This window comes from Chaetodon auriga, chromosome 21 (genome assembly GCF_051107435.1).
Source record: "Chaetodon auriga isolate fChaAug3 chromosome 21, fChaAug3.hap1, whole genome shotgun sequence".
In the NCBI taxonomy this organism is placed as follows: domain Eukaryota; kingdom Metazoa; phylum Chordata; class Actinopteri; order Chaetodontiformes; family Chaetodontidae; genus Chaetodon; species Chaetodon auriga.
This window is the reverse complement of record NC_135094.1, coordinates 4,131,862-4,152,250: the sequence shown is the minus strand read 5'-3', so window position 1 is coordinate 4,152,250 and position 20,389 is coordinate 4,131,862. Positions and strand designations below refer to the sequence as shown.

At 46.1% G+C, this 20,389-nt stretch overlaps 1 protein-coding gene across 4 annotated transcripts in view; it reads left to right on the top strand.

The window, feature by feature from the left end:
• dpp6a (dipeptidyl-peptidase 6a) overlaps positions 1-20,389 on the top strand; it is a 182,836-nt gene that overhangs the window by 40,513 nt on the left and 121,934 nt on the right. Inside the window, exon 1 of one of the 4 annotated variants that reach the window (XM_076721547.1) lies at positions 8,904-8,969. The exons of 2 other annotated variants lie outside the window; for them this stretch is intronic. In XM_076721547.1, the coding sequence (XP_076577662.1) occupies positions 8,919-8,969 (51 nt within the window). In that variant the 5' untranslated portion in view covers positions 8,904-8,918. Of the gene's footprint in view, positions 1-8,903; positions 8,970-19,719; positions 19,906-20,389 lie in introns of those variants that run through there. One more of the 4 variants, XM_076721543.1, reaches the window with a different exon arrangement.

Below are 20,389 nucleotides of genomic sequence, written 5' to 3'. Positions count from 1 at the left end.
CAGACGTGCTGAAGCATTACAGATCGCTTTAATAAACGCATGTGGAATCTTTTATGTAGGATTTGGCAAATATTTGCCTTGTTTTTACGCAGCTTACAGTGTGTATGACTTTAGCCTTAACAAAATATTGAAGATCTTAGAGCTGTCATGCAAACCTCCAGGGAGGGAAGAGAGAGATTTCAAACTGTCAGGTTTATCTCATGCATAATCGCTGCACAAATAATGAATGATAAGGCGAGAGCACCGGCAGGGCTTCATATCTGCAAATGAAACGCTCGCTGCTACTGCTGCTGCTGCTGCGCTGTGAAGGAAAACAGAGGGAGGGAAACCACAGTAACCTCTACAGGGACAAACTTTGTTAGGGCTTCACAAACAATAGAAAATAAGCATATGTCTTTATGGCCTGGTAGAGCCACAAATAGCTTGTCAGAAGTGTGAACAGAGCAGTTGCCCTTTATTGCTTTCAGTGGTGTTATGGTGCCTTTGAGTCCCTCTCCCGCTCCACAATAAACGAGGAGCTGCTTGCTAACTCAGACCACATTTACCTTTGGGGCCTGTGTGACTGAAATGCCCCTTTCATCTAGGAGGGATATGTCTGTCTCAATATCCCCATGGTGCTTATGGCGCTGTGCACACAGAGGAGGAGGTGGAGCGCGAGACGAGATAGAGGGGATGTGCTATTCCTTTGTCCACCATAGCGTATCCCCGTTTGTGTACCCTCTCCCAGCCCTCTTCTAATCTCCTGGGGAAGGTGTGGAGAATGCAATAAGGGCATGAGGGGCGGTGGTGGTGGTGGGGGGGGGGATATCTGGACCTGTCTACAAGGAAACAAGGGGATGGTTGACTGGCAGCGCCTCCAACGCTCCTCTGCTACCTTCTGTTGAGCGTCACCCTCCTCCCTCTTCCTCCACTTGTACCTGTCAGCGGTACAGTGGTTGAGATCTCCGCGGTTCGCCGGCGCTATCCGCCCGCTGCTCGCACAACATCTCTTTATCTCGCGCCCCAGTGGCCCTCGAGATCGAACCCGCACAGCGGAACCACGTTTGTTATGCTTCGCCAACACGTTCTATATTCTCAAAGGCTCAACTCTGAAGTTTTGACATTGTTCAACTTGCAGGCGATTTTCTAAAACACACCTAATTGGTTCAGAAGTGGAACTGCTAACATTTTACAGGAAAAGACTGAAAAAAAAAAACAGCTGCTAGTGAAAGACTTCATGATTCAGGGGCCTTTTTGTCGTGACTTTGACAGTATAAAAGAAGTGCCTTAACAAACCTGCATTCTTTCCAATGGCCAGCAGGGGGACTGGTTGCAAAAAGAAGTCCAATTTTATAGAAGTTTATGAAAAGATGACCCGACTTCTCACTGGATTTATTTCCTCAGTAAACAGTTGAGGAGTTATTGGCCTGAATCTCTCATTTCAAGTCTGCTTTAATACAGCATGATGTTCATTTTAGAACTTATGTTCCTATTTAGAGCAAATCAGAAGATAAAGCGGTTTCTCAGTCACTTGTGGCTCAAAAAGCAAGATCGAACAGCCAAATTCTCGAGGCTTCAGAACAGCAGTCCGCAAACCAGTGGTTACGTCACGGTGGCTAAGTCCACTTCTTTTATCCAGTCTGTGGTGCAGACAGTAAGTTTCCCTGCAAGAGCCAAATGATGAGTCATCACATTGAGATTAATCTGTAGTTATATATCAGAACAAATCAGACTGTTGTGCCCGTCTCAGAGATTTAAAGAGCAATGCTTCTTTCAAATTAGAGATTGGAGGGATGTTGTTCTTTGGTACGGGCGCAGAATAATAATCGAAAGTCTTCCTGCCGCAGCCGCTTCGATAGATCATAATTCATCAAAACCACAATTCGAAAGATGCATTTGAGGCAAGTTGTTTGATTGGTCTCCTCCACGCCTGAAAAAGCTCTGCTTCTCTTATCGCTCAGTTTTGCTCTCCTGCACATTGTGAATGCAAAGAGTTATCATCTGTTATATTCTACAAGCAGGACAACAACACCTGAAGTAGATGAGACTGGTTGAGGAAAGTGGGGGAAAAAAAATCCATCATTACTCGTGTGTGAGGTGTCTGAGGGTGAATTTTCCTTTACTTATTTTTCATTTCCAGGGGTTGCGGCTCTCCATCCAGGATGGATAGTTATTGTGTTGCTGTTGGCCAAAAGATAGGCCCGAAAGCTTCTGAGGCTTTATGATGTAAGGTCGTGGTCACAGGGCGACAGAGGCAAAATTAAATTATAGCTGCAAGCGGCGAATACAGCAGCAGCCGGGCTGAAGTCTGGAAGTGAAGACAGAGGATTTTGCATCGAGCAGAATTCGCTGTTCGAGAGTCAAATTTGAAACATTCAGTTTGTTCTTTGAGGATCTTAAATGAGATGAAAGTTTTGAAATTCGGAGCGTTTCCATGTTTCCACTGACTGCGTCCAGAAAACAGTCGCCATCGTTTTGTACAAGATTGGATCGTTCTTCAGGGAACATTTGGTGCATTTTTTTCCCCGTACAGAGGCACATCTCAAACAGTTAAAAGGAAGATTTATCACAGAATTAAGACAGAGGAAAGAAACGGTGAAAATATTTCTATTGGTTTATTTTTAAAAAGCAGTTTCGTGCACGCCTCGTCTGCTCGACATCAGTACAAAATAAAAAATCCAAGATGAGTCGATAAAATCTACCACAAATCATCCAGCACAAACACAAATTTAGAATATTTAAAGTTTTGTATGTGACAGACTTTCAAACTTTGATCAAGTCTCAGTTGAAAACAAAATCGAGGAATCAACTGTGAGACTTAATTTTCTAGTTTTTAATCAATTTTGAGTGACGCGAACACGTGAAGCTTTCAAACTTCAAACTATTTCTACACCATTAATCAGAAGATTTGACCAGAGGAGGTAAAACAAGAAGAAGAGACGATAGAGAGAACGTCTGTGATCAGCAGATACGCCGCCATGTTGGTTAGCGTCAGCTGTTTCCTGCTAGGAGTGACCTCCTGAACTCCGGCTGAAGCCTTGAAACTCTCCACACTAAACAAACTGTACAAACTTCACTTTTTTCCCTTTGCTCTTGTTTTTTTAATCCTCTTAAAGTTGGGTGAAATCCATTTATCTGTCCCGCATGCAGCCCATCTGATGGTGAAGCAGAGCAGATGCAGTAAACCGCGTCAGCAGGTCGTGTCTGACATTGCTTTGGGAAATTACACCCCCCCCCCCCGGTCCTGCTGCCATTTACCTTGAGTCGCCGTATGACGAGCCTTTCCATTATTAACCGCGGTGCACGTGCTCCCACGTCTGTCACCATGTCGGCCTCTCCTACCTGCACAACCTGATTGGCTGGGCTTGTCATCAATCACGGGCTGCTGAATCGGCCTGCCTTTCAGATCAATGGTCAGGCTGAGGAGCGGCTCCGACCTTGGACTCGACCCTCCCATCCAAACCAAACGCCATAGAGGCTGGAAGGCAGAATTAAATTCCAAAACTAATAGATGAGCATTTATGAGTGCTGTAAAGTCCTCGACCTGAAGCATTTACTCTCTGCCCATCCCTGTCTCTCTTCAGCATGGCATGAAATTAACTATATGCCAGTGAAGTGGGCTTTTATCGCTCCAATTTCACTTCTGACAAGCTGAGGCTAATGGAGGAGGTGCCTTGGATTAATGTCTCAGGGTTTTGGTTAAAGCGCCCTCTCGGCTGAGCGAGTGCTCGACTTGTTTGTTGGTGTCGGTGAATTACTTTGCCCTTTTGCGTCAGGCAGAAGTCAGCTTAAAAGTCAGTTAGTCAAAAGGAGCATTGTCCCCCGTCCGTTCTGTCCGAGGCGCGTTGTTTGGCTGAGTGCGGTATCGAGCTCGTCCTCTCCGAATCAACATTTTGTCACTGCTGACCTTTCTGCTGCCGCTAAACAAGAGCCAAATCTCACAATGAGCGTTCGCTGTACTTGGACAAATTGAGGTCTGTTGGTGAAGATGTTGTCCTCACGGGGGAGAAATCGGAGATAGATTGTAGATTTCTGTGGTTAAAACGCTTTTTGTCCAATCACATCGTCCAGCGCTGACATAATGGAGATGTATTTCTGAAGCTGCACCCAAGCTGTTTCGCCTTCTCACCACACTTTTAATCTTTAATGCAATTCTTAGTTCATATTTCAGACGTTTCCATTCGTTTTTTTCTGGCTCTGCTTAGTTTTTAATTTAAATATTGGTATTGATTGGCATTTAAAAGCTCATATTATTCAAACCCCATAGAGACAGAACATCCAACCCAGCTGAAAATGTCAAACTTGACCTCCGTTCTTAACTTTGTTCTCTAGGTCGCTATTTACATTTTGAGTTTGAAAAGTGAAGTAAAATTAAGGGAAAACAACAGGAATATACCAACACCCAGCTGAAAAATGGACTTTAAAAGCACAATTTATAATGTTTAACTGTATAGATGATTATTTATTAATTTGTCAGAGGCATATTCTGAGCTGTGCAACAACGTTTTTGAACACATGAATCAGTTTTAATCTCCTTTTCGGTAAATAACAGTTGGAGCTCTGTGATGCCACGCTTACACGCAGCAGTGCTCTGAGCTAAGTGCTAACATCAGTGCGCTAACATACCAACTGCTAATTAGCAGTAAACACAAAGCACAGCTGAGGCTGATGGGAATGTCATTAGATCTGAGGTGTTTGGGTCATAAACGGAGGCAGCACGAATTAACATTTTGACCTGAGTGCGGCACTAGATGCAAAGTTAAGAGATCTCCAAAATTACAATTCAGCTGAGGGGAACATGAATGTCTGTGCGCAGATGGCGAGAGACGCTGAGACATTTCTGTCCAAACTTCACAGGATTCGTCCTCTGGGAACCATGAACCATTATTTGCGTTTTCTTCCCATTATTTTTCTCATTTTTCTTCTTACTTGGTTTTAAACTCTTAAAACCAGAAGTGATGAGCGTCAAAATTTCACGGTAATCGAGGACAGAGTCCCGTTTTTTTCTGGCGGAGCTTTATTGTTCACAGCTTTCATCCGCTGCGAGGCTGTTGCTCTCCAGCCGTGATTGATTGAAGTGCTCCATGACGCTATTTTAAAGCTCAGCGCGGCGGAAAATGTAGGTTGAGCACCAACATATTGCCTTGTTACTCTGTGTTTAGGGATTTTCGTCTCTTTCTGAAGTGTCAGTCATTGTCCTCCATGTATTAAAAATGAAGCATTTCCTGGAGCGTTCCACTTGGTCTCCTCTTTAGAGTGTACTTACTGACTCTGTTCTCCTCTAAACCGCCTCTGTAGTAATTGAGATGAGCCACAAGAGAGAAGAAACTTGGAGCCAAGTCAAAACTTTCATCTTTTATTCACAAGCCGTGGCATGAATGCCATCGCAGACTTACTTCATCGCCCCGAATCCTCCCCAAAGATTCTTCTTCTCTTTGTGCTTTATGGTATCTCTACATATGGACCTGGCATTATATTCTGATAGTCCTATTAATAACAATTCAAATAAAATATAACAGCAGTGACTCTCTCAGACACAGGTTTTTATTATGAGCAATGGGGCAATTTGGCACGGAGGCATGCGGGTGTTCAAAGAAGGCCCATCACTTATCTAAATAGCACCGAGTCGTACGCTGAATGTCAAGTTATTAACCATGGCTGTAATACAAATTCAATTCAGAGGCCAGATTGAATTAGCAAAATGCTCAACTGTTTGCTAATCAAAAAAATGGAAAGCCATTCCGAGATGGACTCGTACGACGCCGCGGTCATTTTTCACCGCGATGACTCCGAGCAGCATGTTTTGCTTCCTGTTTTTCACCAAATGATGTTTGGATTAGATTTGCCAGTTGAGTGTTTTTCCCTACTGAACAAAAAAAAAAAAAAAGCTTCCACAGCAGCATGTTTTTTTTTAATCTCGCCAGATTTTTACCCTTCAAAGTCCGATGTAGATTTCCTTCCCGGCCCTCTCCCTTCCCGGAGGCGGAGTGGTCTTACCTGGCTGACTCTGGATCCATTCAGCTCCATCCTCGTAGACAATATGTTGGAATTGCCTTCAGTGCTTCTTCAGACCTCAGGGACTTTTTTCATTTTGTCTCCTCGCTCCGTTCTTGTGATCTGGGGGAATTGAAAAGTCAGTGCTCAATAATGGAATAAATGGGTTTTACGGGTTGAGGTGGAGAACCGTGTCCTTATCCAGACATTAGTTAACAGCCCAGACACAATATCAGGCTTGTGTTTGATACTCTGTCAACCATAGATGCTCCACCAATTGCAGATTTGTCACTCCAGTGCCTATTATCTTTAATATTTGATGCCTTTTGGTGTATTCTCAACTTTTCTGTGTGTATTTTCTGCCCTGAGACAAAATACTGTCCTCACTTGTTTTATCGCTTATGTGTTGAAATAAGCAAATATAAAATAGGTTCTTCAGATACACAAAGGATGAAGGTTTTATGTTTTGTGACTGGCAGTTGATTTGTGTCATTACAGGAGTTGATTATTCATCGGCATAATTCGATACACAAACACGTAATCCAACCAGGAAATCAATCCAGCAAGTTAACTTCATTACTTTGACGATCGGGAGTCGACTAATCACATGGTCTGCTGAGTCTTTAAACCATAAAATAAAAGCAGTTTAAAGGAGGGTTGTGTGTTGGATAAATGCCTTCTGCTCTGGCGGCGGCAGAAACTCGCCGTGTGGATTGAAACATCTGATGTCAAGGTGAAAAATGCTCCGCCAGCACCAGAGCCAGGTCTCCACATGGACCAGATGGACCTGCTGAGCTTCTACAACGTGATTTCCTGAAATCTGTCTCTGATATTGATGATTTTACTTTAGGTTTTATACCTGCAGTATACAAGCTTTTATTGGAGGCCTTTCTATCCAATTCCCTGAGTTTTATGATGATAGGATGATATTTTACTTATATGCCTCCCTGTTCTCCTGCACTTACGGTGCTGCTTTTGATGTTACTGCGAACTGAAAACCTCTTCCAGTTCCTTAATTAGTTACACATTAAAAGCCCTGCAGCAATTCAGGGTACGCTGCCTCTTCCATTTTCTCTTCCATTCCCAGACTTTTATTGTGAAATATCTGTATGAGGCGTTCATTAACAAGAAATACGACGTTGAATGATCGGAGGGAATTAATTAGTGTGCAAGAACAGTGTTTCTGCAGTGTGAATTGGGCAAACATTTTCAGAAATGCCATTGTCATAGTACTGTTTTTTTTGTTTTTTTTGTATATGTGTGCTTGAAGTGCAACTCCGTCAACTAGAAATTCTGTTTATGTGATACTAAAGAGTTTTCCAAATTGATCCCTTTAAGCATCCTGAGGCCTTTTATTTGCTTTCATTTGATAACAGATTTTATTGAAGATTAGTTCCTGGATTGTAAGCCGTACTGCGGCTACCTGACCTTCTTGTCAGAGAGGTCATGTGACTTGCAGTTCTGTCAGCCTCGCTGTGGTGCTCATCAGTAGCAGCCGTTTTGTTGTCCCCGCTCCCACTAAATCAAGCCGACCCTGAAAGTTTGCAGAGTTGGACCAATATTGACCAAGCGAATTAAACTTGATGGAAAACCTCCAGAACTTTCTTATCACGAACTTTGCGTCGCCCTGTGTTAAACCATTCGGTCTTTTTCAATCCCGGCTCGCTCTTTCTAGTCCTTCACTGCTCCTCATTGGCTCGCCGCTGGCCTGGCTCGCGTTGGGCTGGTGTCAAACCAGTCGTTCCATCTCGGCACTTTGGCTTTGACCACTCTGTAGCTATAAACGCGACATAAATTTGGATTGGTCCCGGGCACAGCGAGGGACCAATCTTCCAGAGAGGTGGGGGGTAATTTACAGGGTGCGATTTGTGCCACAAATATATCACTGCTGCTTTATTACAGCCCATCAGAGGGGCTGATTAAATTGATCTGCAGATTGGTGGACAGCAGCAGACACCTCAGTCACACGGCCACCTGCAAAAACACAAACTCTCGTAGAAGTTGCATCGCGGACGTGCTCAGTATCCAATAACCTGAGTCATTCTAACGTCATATGGCAACTTCTGGACTTGCATTTGCTTCTGTTAGTCGCATTTTATCAGTACAGACGTTTCTGTTTTCCGTCTGTTCTTCTGTTTTCCTCACCCTCCCCTCCTCTCTGTCTCCATCTCTTTGCCCACCTGCCAACTCTGAGCAGACACACACACACACACTCTCACACACACACACACCTTTTCCTCACTAAAGCTGCGATGGAGATGTAAAGAACGCTGTTTGGCAGCGTTTGCTGGCAGATGCCTCTCCCATGGCCAGCCCGACAGATTACGTTTAAACCTCCCAATTTAGTTCAGGTGCTGAACCCGCCAAAAAAACAGCCAGCCTCTTGTGAGGAAGAGCTTAGCAGGGAGGGAGAAAGGTACGGATAAGACTGAGAAAGAATCGGGGGAGGGGAGAGTAGCCAAACACACAGACGGTCTGCAGCTACTACAAGTGGGAGTTCGAGGAGACGACTTGTCTTGGAGAGACAAAGACTGATAAACCCTGTGAGGGAGCGGAGTCAATGAGAAAGATCGAGAGGCTGGGAAAAGTCAAAGAGGGATAGGCAGAGCGTCGTGGAGGAAAGAGGGGAGCGGGGGGGGGAGAGACAGCAGGAGCGAGTAAAGCCGGGGGAGCACACATTCAAAGAGCCCATACTGGCGAATGGATCACGGCGCATCAGACCGAATCCTTGTCACTATGTGATTGATTGGCTAGCGTGGAAGTGTGCTTGGAGTGTGCCGCTCAGCTGACCGGGGGGTCTCGGGCTCGAGGAAAGAGGGCTCCACTAATCCTCCCACTTCAGGTGAAGCCTCCCACTCGTTCGGGCACTTGTCCAGAGGACTTTTCTGTATTGAGGAAAAGGAGGGAAGAAGAGTGTTGGAGGAGCTTTTGCTGTCACTTCAGCCATGTCAATGCTAATTGCCACCCAGCAGATCGATACCACCACCTCCAAAATGGTAAGGCTGAGGATGCATGCTGGAGACTGCAGCAGCTTCGTGTTAGTGAGCCCTGTCTTCTTTACCAGCGTCATGTGGTTTACATGACGCTCATTCACTCTAAAGGGACGTGTATTCCCGCTCTTTTGTCAGATCGTTGCTGAATTGTTGCCAGTTTTGTCTGACTTCTCTCGCTCTGATTGGGATGTTAATTGCAGTCTAAGTGTTGGTCTGCACCGTCCTGTCAGCAGACAGCCGGGTCAGGCTGCTGGGCTGTGAGTGTTATATTGCCCGGGTGCAGTGGCAGGAGGGCTGCCTCTCTGATGGCCCAGCGCCGTCTCCGGGGCTCTCCTTCATAACTCACTCAGCACCTCTCAAGGCTGCTGGGCTCAGGCTGGACGCTAAATCAGACTCGCCACCTGTCCCATTAAATCTGCTCTTCTTTTTGTCCATTTTATTTGCTCATGCCGCTCCCTCATTTGAACCCTTGGAAACCCATCAAAGTTGTGCCCCATCAGCGGGTGTGATAGAACGTGGTTCGGCCCAGAAGTGACTCTTTTAGTGCTCGTGCCGCTTGTTTGGGGATGAAATGTAGGCTGCTGTAACAAACTTGACAAGCGGCCTTGGCTGCAGTGGATTTTTGGGGGGGAATTTCAGTTGACTTGGAAGATGTATGACAAAAATGAGAAGCTTTGCACTCAAATGCTCAGTTCACTCCACTCTGTTGTTGAAATCCAACAGTTCCGTCCCTGTAACAGTTAAATGCCTTCAGGAACTGTATTTCAAAGTGCGACTCCACTGCAATTAAAGCAGTACAGTGAAGTGTGAATAACGTTCACGGCGCAGCAGCTGTAGTGACGCGCAGCACCGGACAAATACATCGGCACCTTCAGACACAGCTGAAGGCACCTCCTCATGCCGTGTCCTGAACTGTGGTTGAATTGTTCATGCTCGGATCAGGTTGTGGAAGTGGGAGGAAAGTGTCAGGTGGCCACGTTGCCCCTCGACACACATTGTTCAGAACATCTGAACAAGTCTGGGTCATTTGGGAACTGGTGAAAGCTGCAAATACTCAGCATATGGCTTTGATAAGAACGAGTGAAAGCTAGTGTTTTTAATTTAAGTCGAGGTTATGTGGTGGTGTAACGTGAAACACACCTCTGTGAAGCATTCATCAAAGTTGTGGACTTCTCTGTCCATTTTCTGCCTGTAGAAATGTTGATCTTCCTCTCATGGTTCACCCCGGCTGTTTAGAAAAGGAGCCTGCACACTGGACTCAACACATTTCCCATCATATCTGTATTTTATAGAAATCAATCACGAGCTTCTTCATATCTGTTGGCTTTTCCCTCTCATGCGAGCGCTGATTCGGATGAGAAGCAGGCTCCGAAACAACCCTCCAGCCCCACATTTCCTCCTGAGAGCAACATGTAGAAAGTTTTTAAACTTCAGCTTTCAAACAGAAAACCGTCTCCATGTTTGTTTCTCTGCTTACTCTGTGAATCTGTTTCACTGTTCTCCATATTTAATCAGCAAAGCGCTCAAATTAAGGTGACTCTTCATTTCACGGGGATCGTGGAAATGTTTTGCATCGGTGACATTGTCGGCCGTCGCTGCATTGTTCTGTTTCCATAAGCACACTTTAGTTTTACTAAATCAGCGCCACTTATGAGGCGTCCCTGAGAGCTGCAGTTAAATGGAGGTGTTTGTCTCAGCGGCAGCTGCAACGTCTGACATCTGATAGTTTAGGAAAGCTCATGTATTTGTGGCAGATCAGCAGCTGATTTGCTTCTTCTTCATTTGAACTTTGTGTCAGGCACAGTGAAGATTTATGTTTATTTTAAGTTGGAAAATTTCAGCCTCGAAGCTTCATGCTGCTTCATGTCTTGACAGGTCCCATCCCCTCTGTGTCCTCTTTCACTTTAAATCCCCCGGCCTCAGCACGCACTCTTCCATTAAGTAGTCGCCACCAGTGCAGTTTAACCGTGATGTACTGGATCCAGTGTTGGGTCTCTCGTGTCCCGGAGCCCTTTGATACCTGCAGATCAAATGATTTGCAGCCCTGTGGCAGCAGCCGGGCCTGTCTGAGGGTTGACGTGCCAGATTTAATGCAAAGCTCCCCCCTCGTTTCCCTTCGAACCTCCCCAGGCTGACGGCGCACATCACCACTCTATGTTAAGATGTCTCATTTCCCAGCTAATGTGTCTAATTCCAATCTGTTACATTAAAACGGTTTCCCCGCTCATGAACTATTATCCCTGATGGAAATTCCTCACTTTAAACACTAGAGATGCTTGACTGGCTCAGTCAGGGACGGGGGATGAGTGTGCAGCAGAGTGTAGGAATGTGTTTTAATGGCATTTTGATACAAATGTTATTGGATAAAACACTTGAATTTTTCTACTCGGGCTTCATCCAGCGTGGGGAAATATTTGCTTGCCATGTAGCAGATTAGTTCTGTAAAAACGGGGGATATGTTACAAAAAAATAAAGGTGAGATTTAGTATTGATTCTTTTTGAAATGACAGATGATTGACTGCAACACGCGATGAAGGCTGAAATATGAATAAGCGATTTTCTCTGCGGACATTCGTCTCTGGCGCTGCTCCTCTGTGGCATTTAAGGCCTACTTCTCTTCAGATGAATCAATAATTACTTTAAATCCACAGTTTTTTTGGTCATTCACACAACCTTTTCTCTCTCCGAACCAGAATACCCAACGAGGTGGAGCTCGGTTGAGAGATGGCTAATGTGGAATTGAATGTATGGATTTTTCTCTTTGCTAAGTGAAGCCCTGGCTGACGCCTTCTGGCCACTTCGCTTGGCCTCGACTCAAAACTGTGACTGGACTCCTCGAATAAAACAAATTAAAAAGCCATCAGATAACGACAGCAGGTTCGTGCAGTTATAACAAAGCTTTTCCACATTCATAGATTTAAGGTGTGTGTGTGTGTGTGTGTGTGTGTGTGTGTGTGTGTGTGTGTGTGTGTGTGTGTGTGTGTGTGTGTGTGTCTGGCTCAAAATGGCAGCAGTCCAGCTGCGACAAATGTATCTGAACTTTTCATCCTTTCCGCCTCGTCTTTCTGACACTTTACTTTTTTTTTACTTTACATTTCCTCTCCTCTCTGCTCTTTTCTCTGTTTTTTCTTTTTTTCCACGCTGGTCTTGCCGTCTGTAAACCTCTCACAGTTATAATTCGAGGACATCTGGAGGTACAAATAAACAGCGGGCTCGGCGTGTGTGTTGTGCTGCAGTGCTTGCAGCAAAACAACAACCGGAAAAATGATGGAGTAATAATAAGCGAGGGAGCTGCAGCCACACGCCTGAATTTTTACTCTTCTGTAATGTTTTTCACCTGATAATTCTTCCAATGAAGCGAAGGCATGATATTAAAACCCCTTAATAAGCAGCGGCCCACCGGTGGACTCATGCTGAGCAGCCAAACGTGAGTCAAAGCCTCAGAAATTCAGTCTAAATGGTGGAGATCCCAAAGATCTTAAAGATAGCCAGTATTCCAGACCGACTTTGGGGTAAATGTGCATAAAAATGTGTCTTGGAGTTGAAAACTTAATCTGTGTAACCTTCATACGGCTTCAATGAGGAGTTACAGCCATGACGAGGCGATAAGGAGCAAGATGAGATGGAAAACTTGGAAAATGCCAAAAACAGAGACGAGCTCTTCTTGTTTCTCTGTTTTGTGCCTCCTGGTTTCCTCCGTCCTCCTGCCTGCGTCCCGTAAATCGATCTCAGTGCGCCATCTTGACGGATGTCTCAATTCCAAAAATGTGTGTTGAGGAGAGAGGAGGCTTGTCGGAGGAGCTGTGAGCGAGGATGCACAGGTGTGTGTGTCAGGGAAGGCACGCAGCTGGAATATTCTGCCCAGACTCCCAAATCCTGGTGTTCCTGTTTGTATTCAGATGATCAAATGCGCCATCAAACTTTCTGCCTTTCGCCGTTTGTGTCGCGCCTCGTGAGGCCGTTCCTTAAAGACGGTTGATTTGACTTCTGTTTTCATTACTTATGTTCAGGCTGCACCGAACTCAGCTGCTACAGTCTTGACGTGATGTTTGCAAGTGCAAACAGCTGCTAACGTCAAACTATTTATTAGATCAACAAGAACGTTCCCCTGCATTCAGCACTAATTGGCTGTAATTCATGTTGTCATACATCAAACGCTCACAGATTATCACACTGAGGGCAGAAAAAAGAGGCAGACAGAGAGGAAGAAAGAGGGAATACACACATTGACGCCATGAAACGTGTTGAAAAAGGAAGTCATCCGTACATTCTTGTCACATTATGCCGCGTTGTGAATTGAATTAAAAGTAAATTCGTAGTTGTCAGGAGCACAGTTCTGCTCATCTGACAGATCATAAAATGCAGCTGTGGGCTGTAACAACACAGCAGACAGGCGATGAAGCCGCGCCGAGCGCCACGCTGAATTGACGTCGCTTTAAAATGACAGATCGGAAGCGGGGATGTCTCATTTTGTTCAACGCCTGCCTCCCCGACTCCTCTCTCCTCAGGTGCTTTCCTCGCCTCCTCCGCTCGCATCTCAGGAGGGAGGGACGAGGACGTGAGGAAAGGAGTCGAGGATGTACACTCTGAGAAATGAGGAGGGGGTGAGAGTGTCCTAACAGCTCTGCGAGGCTGCGCTACAGCAATGGTTTGAGCTAAACGCTAACATCAGCGTGCTAACGTGCTCACAAGGACAGCACGCTGACGATGTATTTCGACCTCATGGTGACGAATTTCTTGGACTCTGTCGTTGAGGCATTTCACTCAAAACTACACGTCAACCTCAGCGCTGGAAGAAAAGTCATCAGGGCATCGTTTTGGAAGAAGACATGTACAAAATGTCGTGGCGGCCCTTTGAGTAATTGTTGAGATGGTTCAGTCTGGACCGAGCGGTGGACAGACGGACCGACATCGGCGTCCTTAGCGCTGCGGGGTCAGTGCGGCTAAAACAAACAGCTTCAATGAAGAGATGGAACAAGCTGACACAGTTTAGAACAATTACACTTACAGTCATTTATCCAAAGCGACGCACATGTGAATTCACACACCGATGACGCAGCATCAGGAGCAGTTTTGGGGTTCAGGATCTTGCCCAAGGGTACGAGGCCAGGGATCGAACCACCGACCTCCTGATTGGCAGACGACCGCTCTACCTCCTGAGCTACAGCCGCCCCACACAGAAGATATGTGATACCATGTGGAAAAAGATGATTGTACACCCTGAAAGGGAAGCGGAGAGAGATAACTGTGCTTTGGTAAATAAAGGAGACATTTTTTTGATAATTACTGTTTCGAATAAATAGTGTGATTCATGGAATTCCTGGAAAAAGCAACCATAGATTCAACACATTCAACATTTATCAGCCTCCCACAGCAGCGAGTCTTTCTCAGCTCAGGATTTCTCATACCCCCCCCCCCCCCCCCCCCCCCCCGACTGGATTTGTTGGGTTATTTCTGAGCCTCCAGAATGACAAATCAGCTCTTTCTACTTGGACCACCACCTCCACCATATGTGAAATAATTCTGCCGGCCCTGTCTGGGAAACGGGGTCCAAGTCAGCAGAGAAGCGCACGATAACCGAAACGCATTTCTTCTTCTTCTCCCCTCCCAGCCTGCGTCTGCAAATTACCTTTGTGCCTCTTACACTCGATTCGTGCTCGATGCTGGAGCCGCCGTTATGGCCCACGCCCGCTCACGACGCCGAGCTCTCCGCTCTCTCTCCCCTTCAGCCCTCCTCCCCTGCTCGCTCTGTCCCTCTAAATTTCCCGGGGACTTTATCTCACCCATTTCAAATGGGATTGGGACTCAATTTGCCATGCTTCATGTCACTTTGCTGTGAAATTCCAGGCTTGATATAGACGCACCATAAAGCCGCAGAATGGGCAAAATGTGATTCGTCAAAACTTCTCCCTCCTGCCGGCTATTTGTCATTTCCCAGATTTGTTTCTCCTCCGTAATTCGCTGATTCGTGGTGAGCGATCGGCGGCGCGGCATTGGGCAGATGGAGGTGTCGATCAAAAAAAAAAAAAGAAAGAAAGAAAGAAAGGTGACGTCGTCGGATTGGCGTTGAGGCGAGGAGGTCATTTTGCGGCGGCAAGTGACAGCACCTATTAATTTGGCCGTTTAATTTTAAGTCCGACAGCGTCAGGCTCCAGCACCTTCAATCTCCCCCTGCCATTCAAAACAAGCCTCCAGCCAGCGGCCACAAACACACACACACACACACACACACACGCAAACACTCAGAGGAAGCAAAAAGGCTTTTAATGTGAAGCTGAAACTTGGCCTGAGAATGCAAACACTCCGGAAGAAGCCTTTGATCCAATCAGGCTTATTTTCTAGCAGGTTTCAAACTGCCGCTGTGATATCTTGGCGATGCTCCGGGACAGATGTAAGGGTGCGTAAAACGACTGCAGTTGCAAATTGGGTTCTCTCGTCATAAAGTAGAGCTCCAACAGACCCAAATATGTGGAGTAATGGCCAGATTGATCGCCCCTCTGTGAAGCTCGGGATTGAAGGTGGAGGTTTATGACAGTATTCTCAGCGAGAAATGGACTGCAACAGAGAAATGTGACACCGCAGTATAAATTCATGAGTTTTCCTCCCTCGTCTGAACCCGCGCTCCCGCTGCGAACGCCAGCTCCCATCACAGCTTCAGCGGTGGCGGCGAGGGGGGGGTGTCTTCAAGGTCAAACTTGTCTTTTACCTCACATGTGAAAGACGAGGCAGGCGAGAGAGAAACTTCTCTCTTCTGAGTTGAGCGGGTGGATTGATTACTCAGGTCGCGTGCAGCATGTGATCAGAGCAGCAGCTCCGCGTCACTTCCCTTCAATGACTTCTCATTTTTTGTTCAGATTTCGAGATTTTCTTTTCATCTCAACTACTTTTCGAGTAGTTGCACAATTCCCTGTCGATGGCTGCCGTGTCATTTGAAGTCGTGCGACACTGTTTCTGGAGAAATCATTTAAACGTGTCATTTTTCAACGCTCACTGTGTGTTGAGGTGGAGGCAGAAATCAGAATGACCTGAAGCCAAACCTGTTCAGTTTAATTCAAATCAGTGTTATTTCTATCACAACAAGAGTATCTCGTGACACTTTTCAACATTATATGTCAAAATGCACTAATGTCCGTCACATCTGAGCCATCTTACATCCATATCCACTGTGAAACTCAGCCATTCTTCACAAGGCAATATTTTTCTGCCTCTCCTTTTTATTCTTGCTCTTGTAACGAGTGAATTTCCCTGGCATGGGATCATTATCTCATCTCTTCATATAGAGCAGGTCTGGACTGTCCTCTTTAATTTACAGGCACCCAGCAGTTCCCCCCTGAGCGAGCACTCTGCGATGGCGCTGAGGAAAATGGCCCTTTTCTATCTGCATGGTAGCCAAACACTTTAAACTCTGCGCAGCTACCAGCTCCCAAAATTCCCAAAAGATTGCAGGTGTGAGTGTGACATTAGAGGAAATGCATTTTGAATCAGGCACAGGATATTAGGAATATTCCCATTTGATGGGACGGTGCAGCCGTAGTTTAAATATATAGCCTGAAAGAGAGAGGAAGCAGATGCACAGCACAGAGTCTGACAGCGTGGAAGAAGATGACTTACAGCCACATAACAGAAGAGGGAGACTAGTTTTATTTGTTTTATTTTGGGTGAAATGACCCTTTAAATCTTGATCTTCTTAAATCTCTTTTTTTTTTCTCTCTCACACCAAAGCTATTGATCCTCTTGTTTAATTCACATTAGTTAAAGCTTGTCAGGATGATTGACCGCCTCCCTCCGGCAGCATTAATTGCCGTCTGGCAGTAGAAATACGGCGGACCCTGACCCACAGACTCCCCCTGCCACCTCGCTGTGGCAGCTTCTCCACGCTGCCCTCACTTTACGATGGAGGAAAGGATTTAGAGACTGCGGCCCTTCGAAGTAGCTCCAGTCCAGGGAGAGACGAGCAGCTCTCGCACGGTGCCATGAAATGAGGAGCTATCCATCATACGTGGTGGTGGGATGATGTCGGGGGGGGGGGGGTTGCTGAGAGAGGCGACATCATGGCCGTGCTTCCAGTTTTTGCGTGAAATTTGCAACACTGATGTTTTTTGTGAAGCAGCACAGTGAGCTTTTCATTCAGGAGTGAACGCTCATAACTGACGCCACGTCTACCCACTAGATGGCAGTGTTTGATTTTACAATGTGTGATGTTCCTGAGTGAACTGTGAGAGTGTCAGAGTCGTTGTCATTGTCTTTGTTTTGCTTTTACCTTTAATTGCTTTTTTTTTTATAAGTTATTAGGGCACAAAAATGGAAGTTAAGCAGAAACAAATTTCCCATTAGTGGCTTCCAGGAATCCCTCACAGCGACCCACCGGGGAAAGCTGCGTTCACGCATGATTACATGACAACTCAATGAGAAGTGTGGGCCAAATAAAGTGCAGCTGAAGCCGCTCTCAACCCTCCCTCGCTCTGCTGTGAGTGCATAGTGATTGCTTTGAGTGCGCTGACTTCTCTTGCTTCTTTCGTCCTCTGGAAGTCTGTGATGTGTGCTGATATCAGCCGATCCTTCCCCACAAACAGAAGGCTGTGGCTGGGATTAAAGCACACAGCTCTGCCCTCTGCTGCCCGGCTGCAGGGCTGATCTGTTCAGGCGTCACAGCGCACGGCCTGCTGCATTGAGCTCCTCGTGGGGAAGCCTGAGAAATAATCCTGTTTAGTTCTTTTTTATGATCTCAGCCAAGATAATGGAGGTAATCTAATAAGGTGATCTGGCTGGAGGGCCAAGCCAGACCACATGCAGGTCCAGGAAGGGCGTTACCATTCATTTTTACTGTATTAATAATCAGTTTGCAGACATATTCAGTCCACCTTAAAATGCACTGCATCAGTACCCTGAGGATTTCCTGCAGTTTGGCAAATCGTGCTACCCAGCCTCTTTTTCTTCTTAATCACATCAGTGCCTGAAAATTGAATTGCATTTCTGGGTCCTGTGCCAGAGTCTGAGATGGATTTGATGTGCGGAAACACATGGCAGCATTTTTTTCCCCCTTTTATGAAACCTCTCTTGGAAATCAATGGTAAAATATTTTGCCAGAACCGCGTCGGAGCCGGAGTCTGCACGATCCACGCGTGCAGACGAGTAATCGAGTCACGCAGCGGTTGGGCGTGTTTTTAATCTTTTCAGGAAGTGCTCTTCATTGAAAGGTAAACGTGGACAGCGGCGAGTTGTTCGGCTGCAGGTAGACTGTGAACATACTGGAGGAGGACGTTTGCACTTCATGAGGCTCTGCGCTTCCAGAGTGCTTGTGCCTGTTCCTGGAGCTCGTCTGTGATGTGGGCTGTGATGAGCGCATGAGTTCTTCTGTGTTTTCCCTCCATCGGGCTGAAGTCCCAGCATGCTCGGCTTGTTAGGCAGACAGAGGGAGGTGTTCTGCATCCTGTGAGGCCAAAGGAAATCAAATCAGATGACAGATTCTGGGTCTGTTGTGGATAAAATGGCTCTTCCTGTGCTGGGACTGGAAATAAAGCTGAATGATGTGGGAGCAGCTTTCATTGTTTTTTTTACGTTCCCTCTCTTATATGTAAAGAGAGTTTTATCATCTCCTTTGTCTTTTGATCAGTTGGCTCATTGGCAGATAAATAAGCTGCAGTGATCATTTTAGTCTTTTTCTAAGCAAACATGTTAACTATTGAGTGGTTTAAGCTTCTCAGACGTCAGGATGTGAAGCTCTTCTTTGTCATGTGACAGTGCACTGAATATTTTTTAGTTTTAGACTTTTTTGCGTTCTTAAACCAAATGATCGATAATGAAAATAGTTATGAGTTGCAGCGTTATTCAAATGTTTTGCACAAGATGAATAACTACAATGTAAGTTTTTTTTCAAGGTGGTAGCAACACTTTTCTAGCATCTTCATTTTACTGCACATCAGTTTATTTTAACCCATTTAAGCCTTGACTGTATTCTATATTAGATATTGTCTGCCTTGTCAGTTGCTGTATTAGTGGAATTGGGTTTAAACAGAGAACAATGAGTGTCGTTTGTCACCTGTCACATGAAAACCTGCAGAAAGAATAAGGTTGTAATCTCACTGAGGGATGTCAGACAGATTCATCTTGTTGTCAGAGCGCGTGTCCCTGAAAATGTGCCCCGTCTGTCAACTTTCCCTGCGCGTTCCTCCACGTGGGGGCACTCTTGTTCTCCGCACGGCTCCTCCACACACTCAAATGGAGGCGAGGATAAACTAATAGCTCCATCTGCAAAGTCATGATAAGTTTTCCACCGCGAACCTCTGAGATCTGATCTGTTAACGTGGCGCCGTGTCGTTCGCAGCTGCTTGATCTCTTGCGCTCAGTTGGAAGGCAAAGACCAAAGAGTCCCTGAACGTTCCTCAGCGGTCACTTTCTCCTCCACCACGAGGGAGGCGAGGAGGCACACGGGATATCGCCGATGCTGCTTCCTCCCGTCTTTCGGGACCGGATCATGAGCGTGTGATTCCGTCTCCACTGACCCCCGCTCGGCTGTCTTTGCATCAGTCTCGCTTCAAGTTGGGAAAGTGTGGAAACTGCGTCGCTGCAGCATCGGTGAGCCTGAAAGTACGTGATGTGAATCCTGAACGCGGCTTTTTCTGTTCTTTCAGCTGAACTGGAGCATCGTCTAATCGAATTACATCGGCCATTACTCACTGACCTCCTCTAACTTGGACTTTTTTTTTGCATGTATTGATTGACAACAGAGAAGTTATTCTTTCATCTTTTTTGTGGAGAAGTGGTCGAAATGGCGTCGCTGTATCAGAGATTCACCGGCAAGATCAACACAAACAGTTCGTTCCCCAACCCTCCAGAGGCGAGCCATCTCCTCGGGCAAGGAGCCGAGGGGGAGAGGGCGGCGGAGAGCCAGCGACCCCGGCTTCAGGATCCGCGCAGCCGCCGCCGCGAGGACGAGGATGTAAGAAACGTCTCGCCTTTGCTCATCTTGTCCGATCACACGTCAGCACGTGACGCCTCTAACAGACTTTCAGATGACAAAACGTGTTCGTGTCCGCTTAATTTGGCTGTTAATCACAACTCTCCATTTCAGAGGCAAAGTTGTCAAACTTCTGCGTCATTGCCTCAATTGGTTGGCTCGTCTGTCAATAAATGACGCATCTCTTACGTCTCTTGTGAAGTAAAAGACGCTCAGCGGCGCTTTCCATTCGCTTCATCAATCTTTCAAACGCCTCGTCGGTGTTTGAGCTCAACCTGTTTGTTGATCATGATGTGAGCGGAGCTGGTTTAAGTCCTGACTCACAAACTCCCCCCATCTGACCGCTTTCTGCCTCAATCATGACCTCTTTGTGTTTTTATTCTCTGCTAACGTGCTGATCAGGGTGCGTTCACTGTCAGCAGAAATCTGCCTTTCGTGTCAAACCGGAATGTTTTGCTGTCTAATC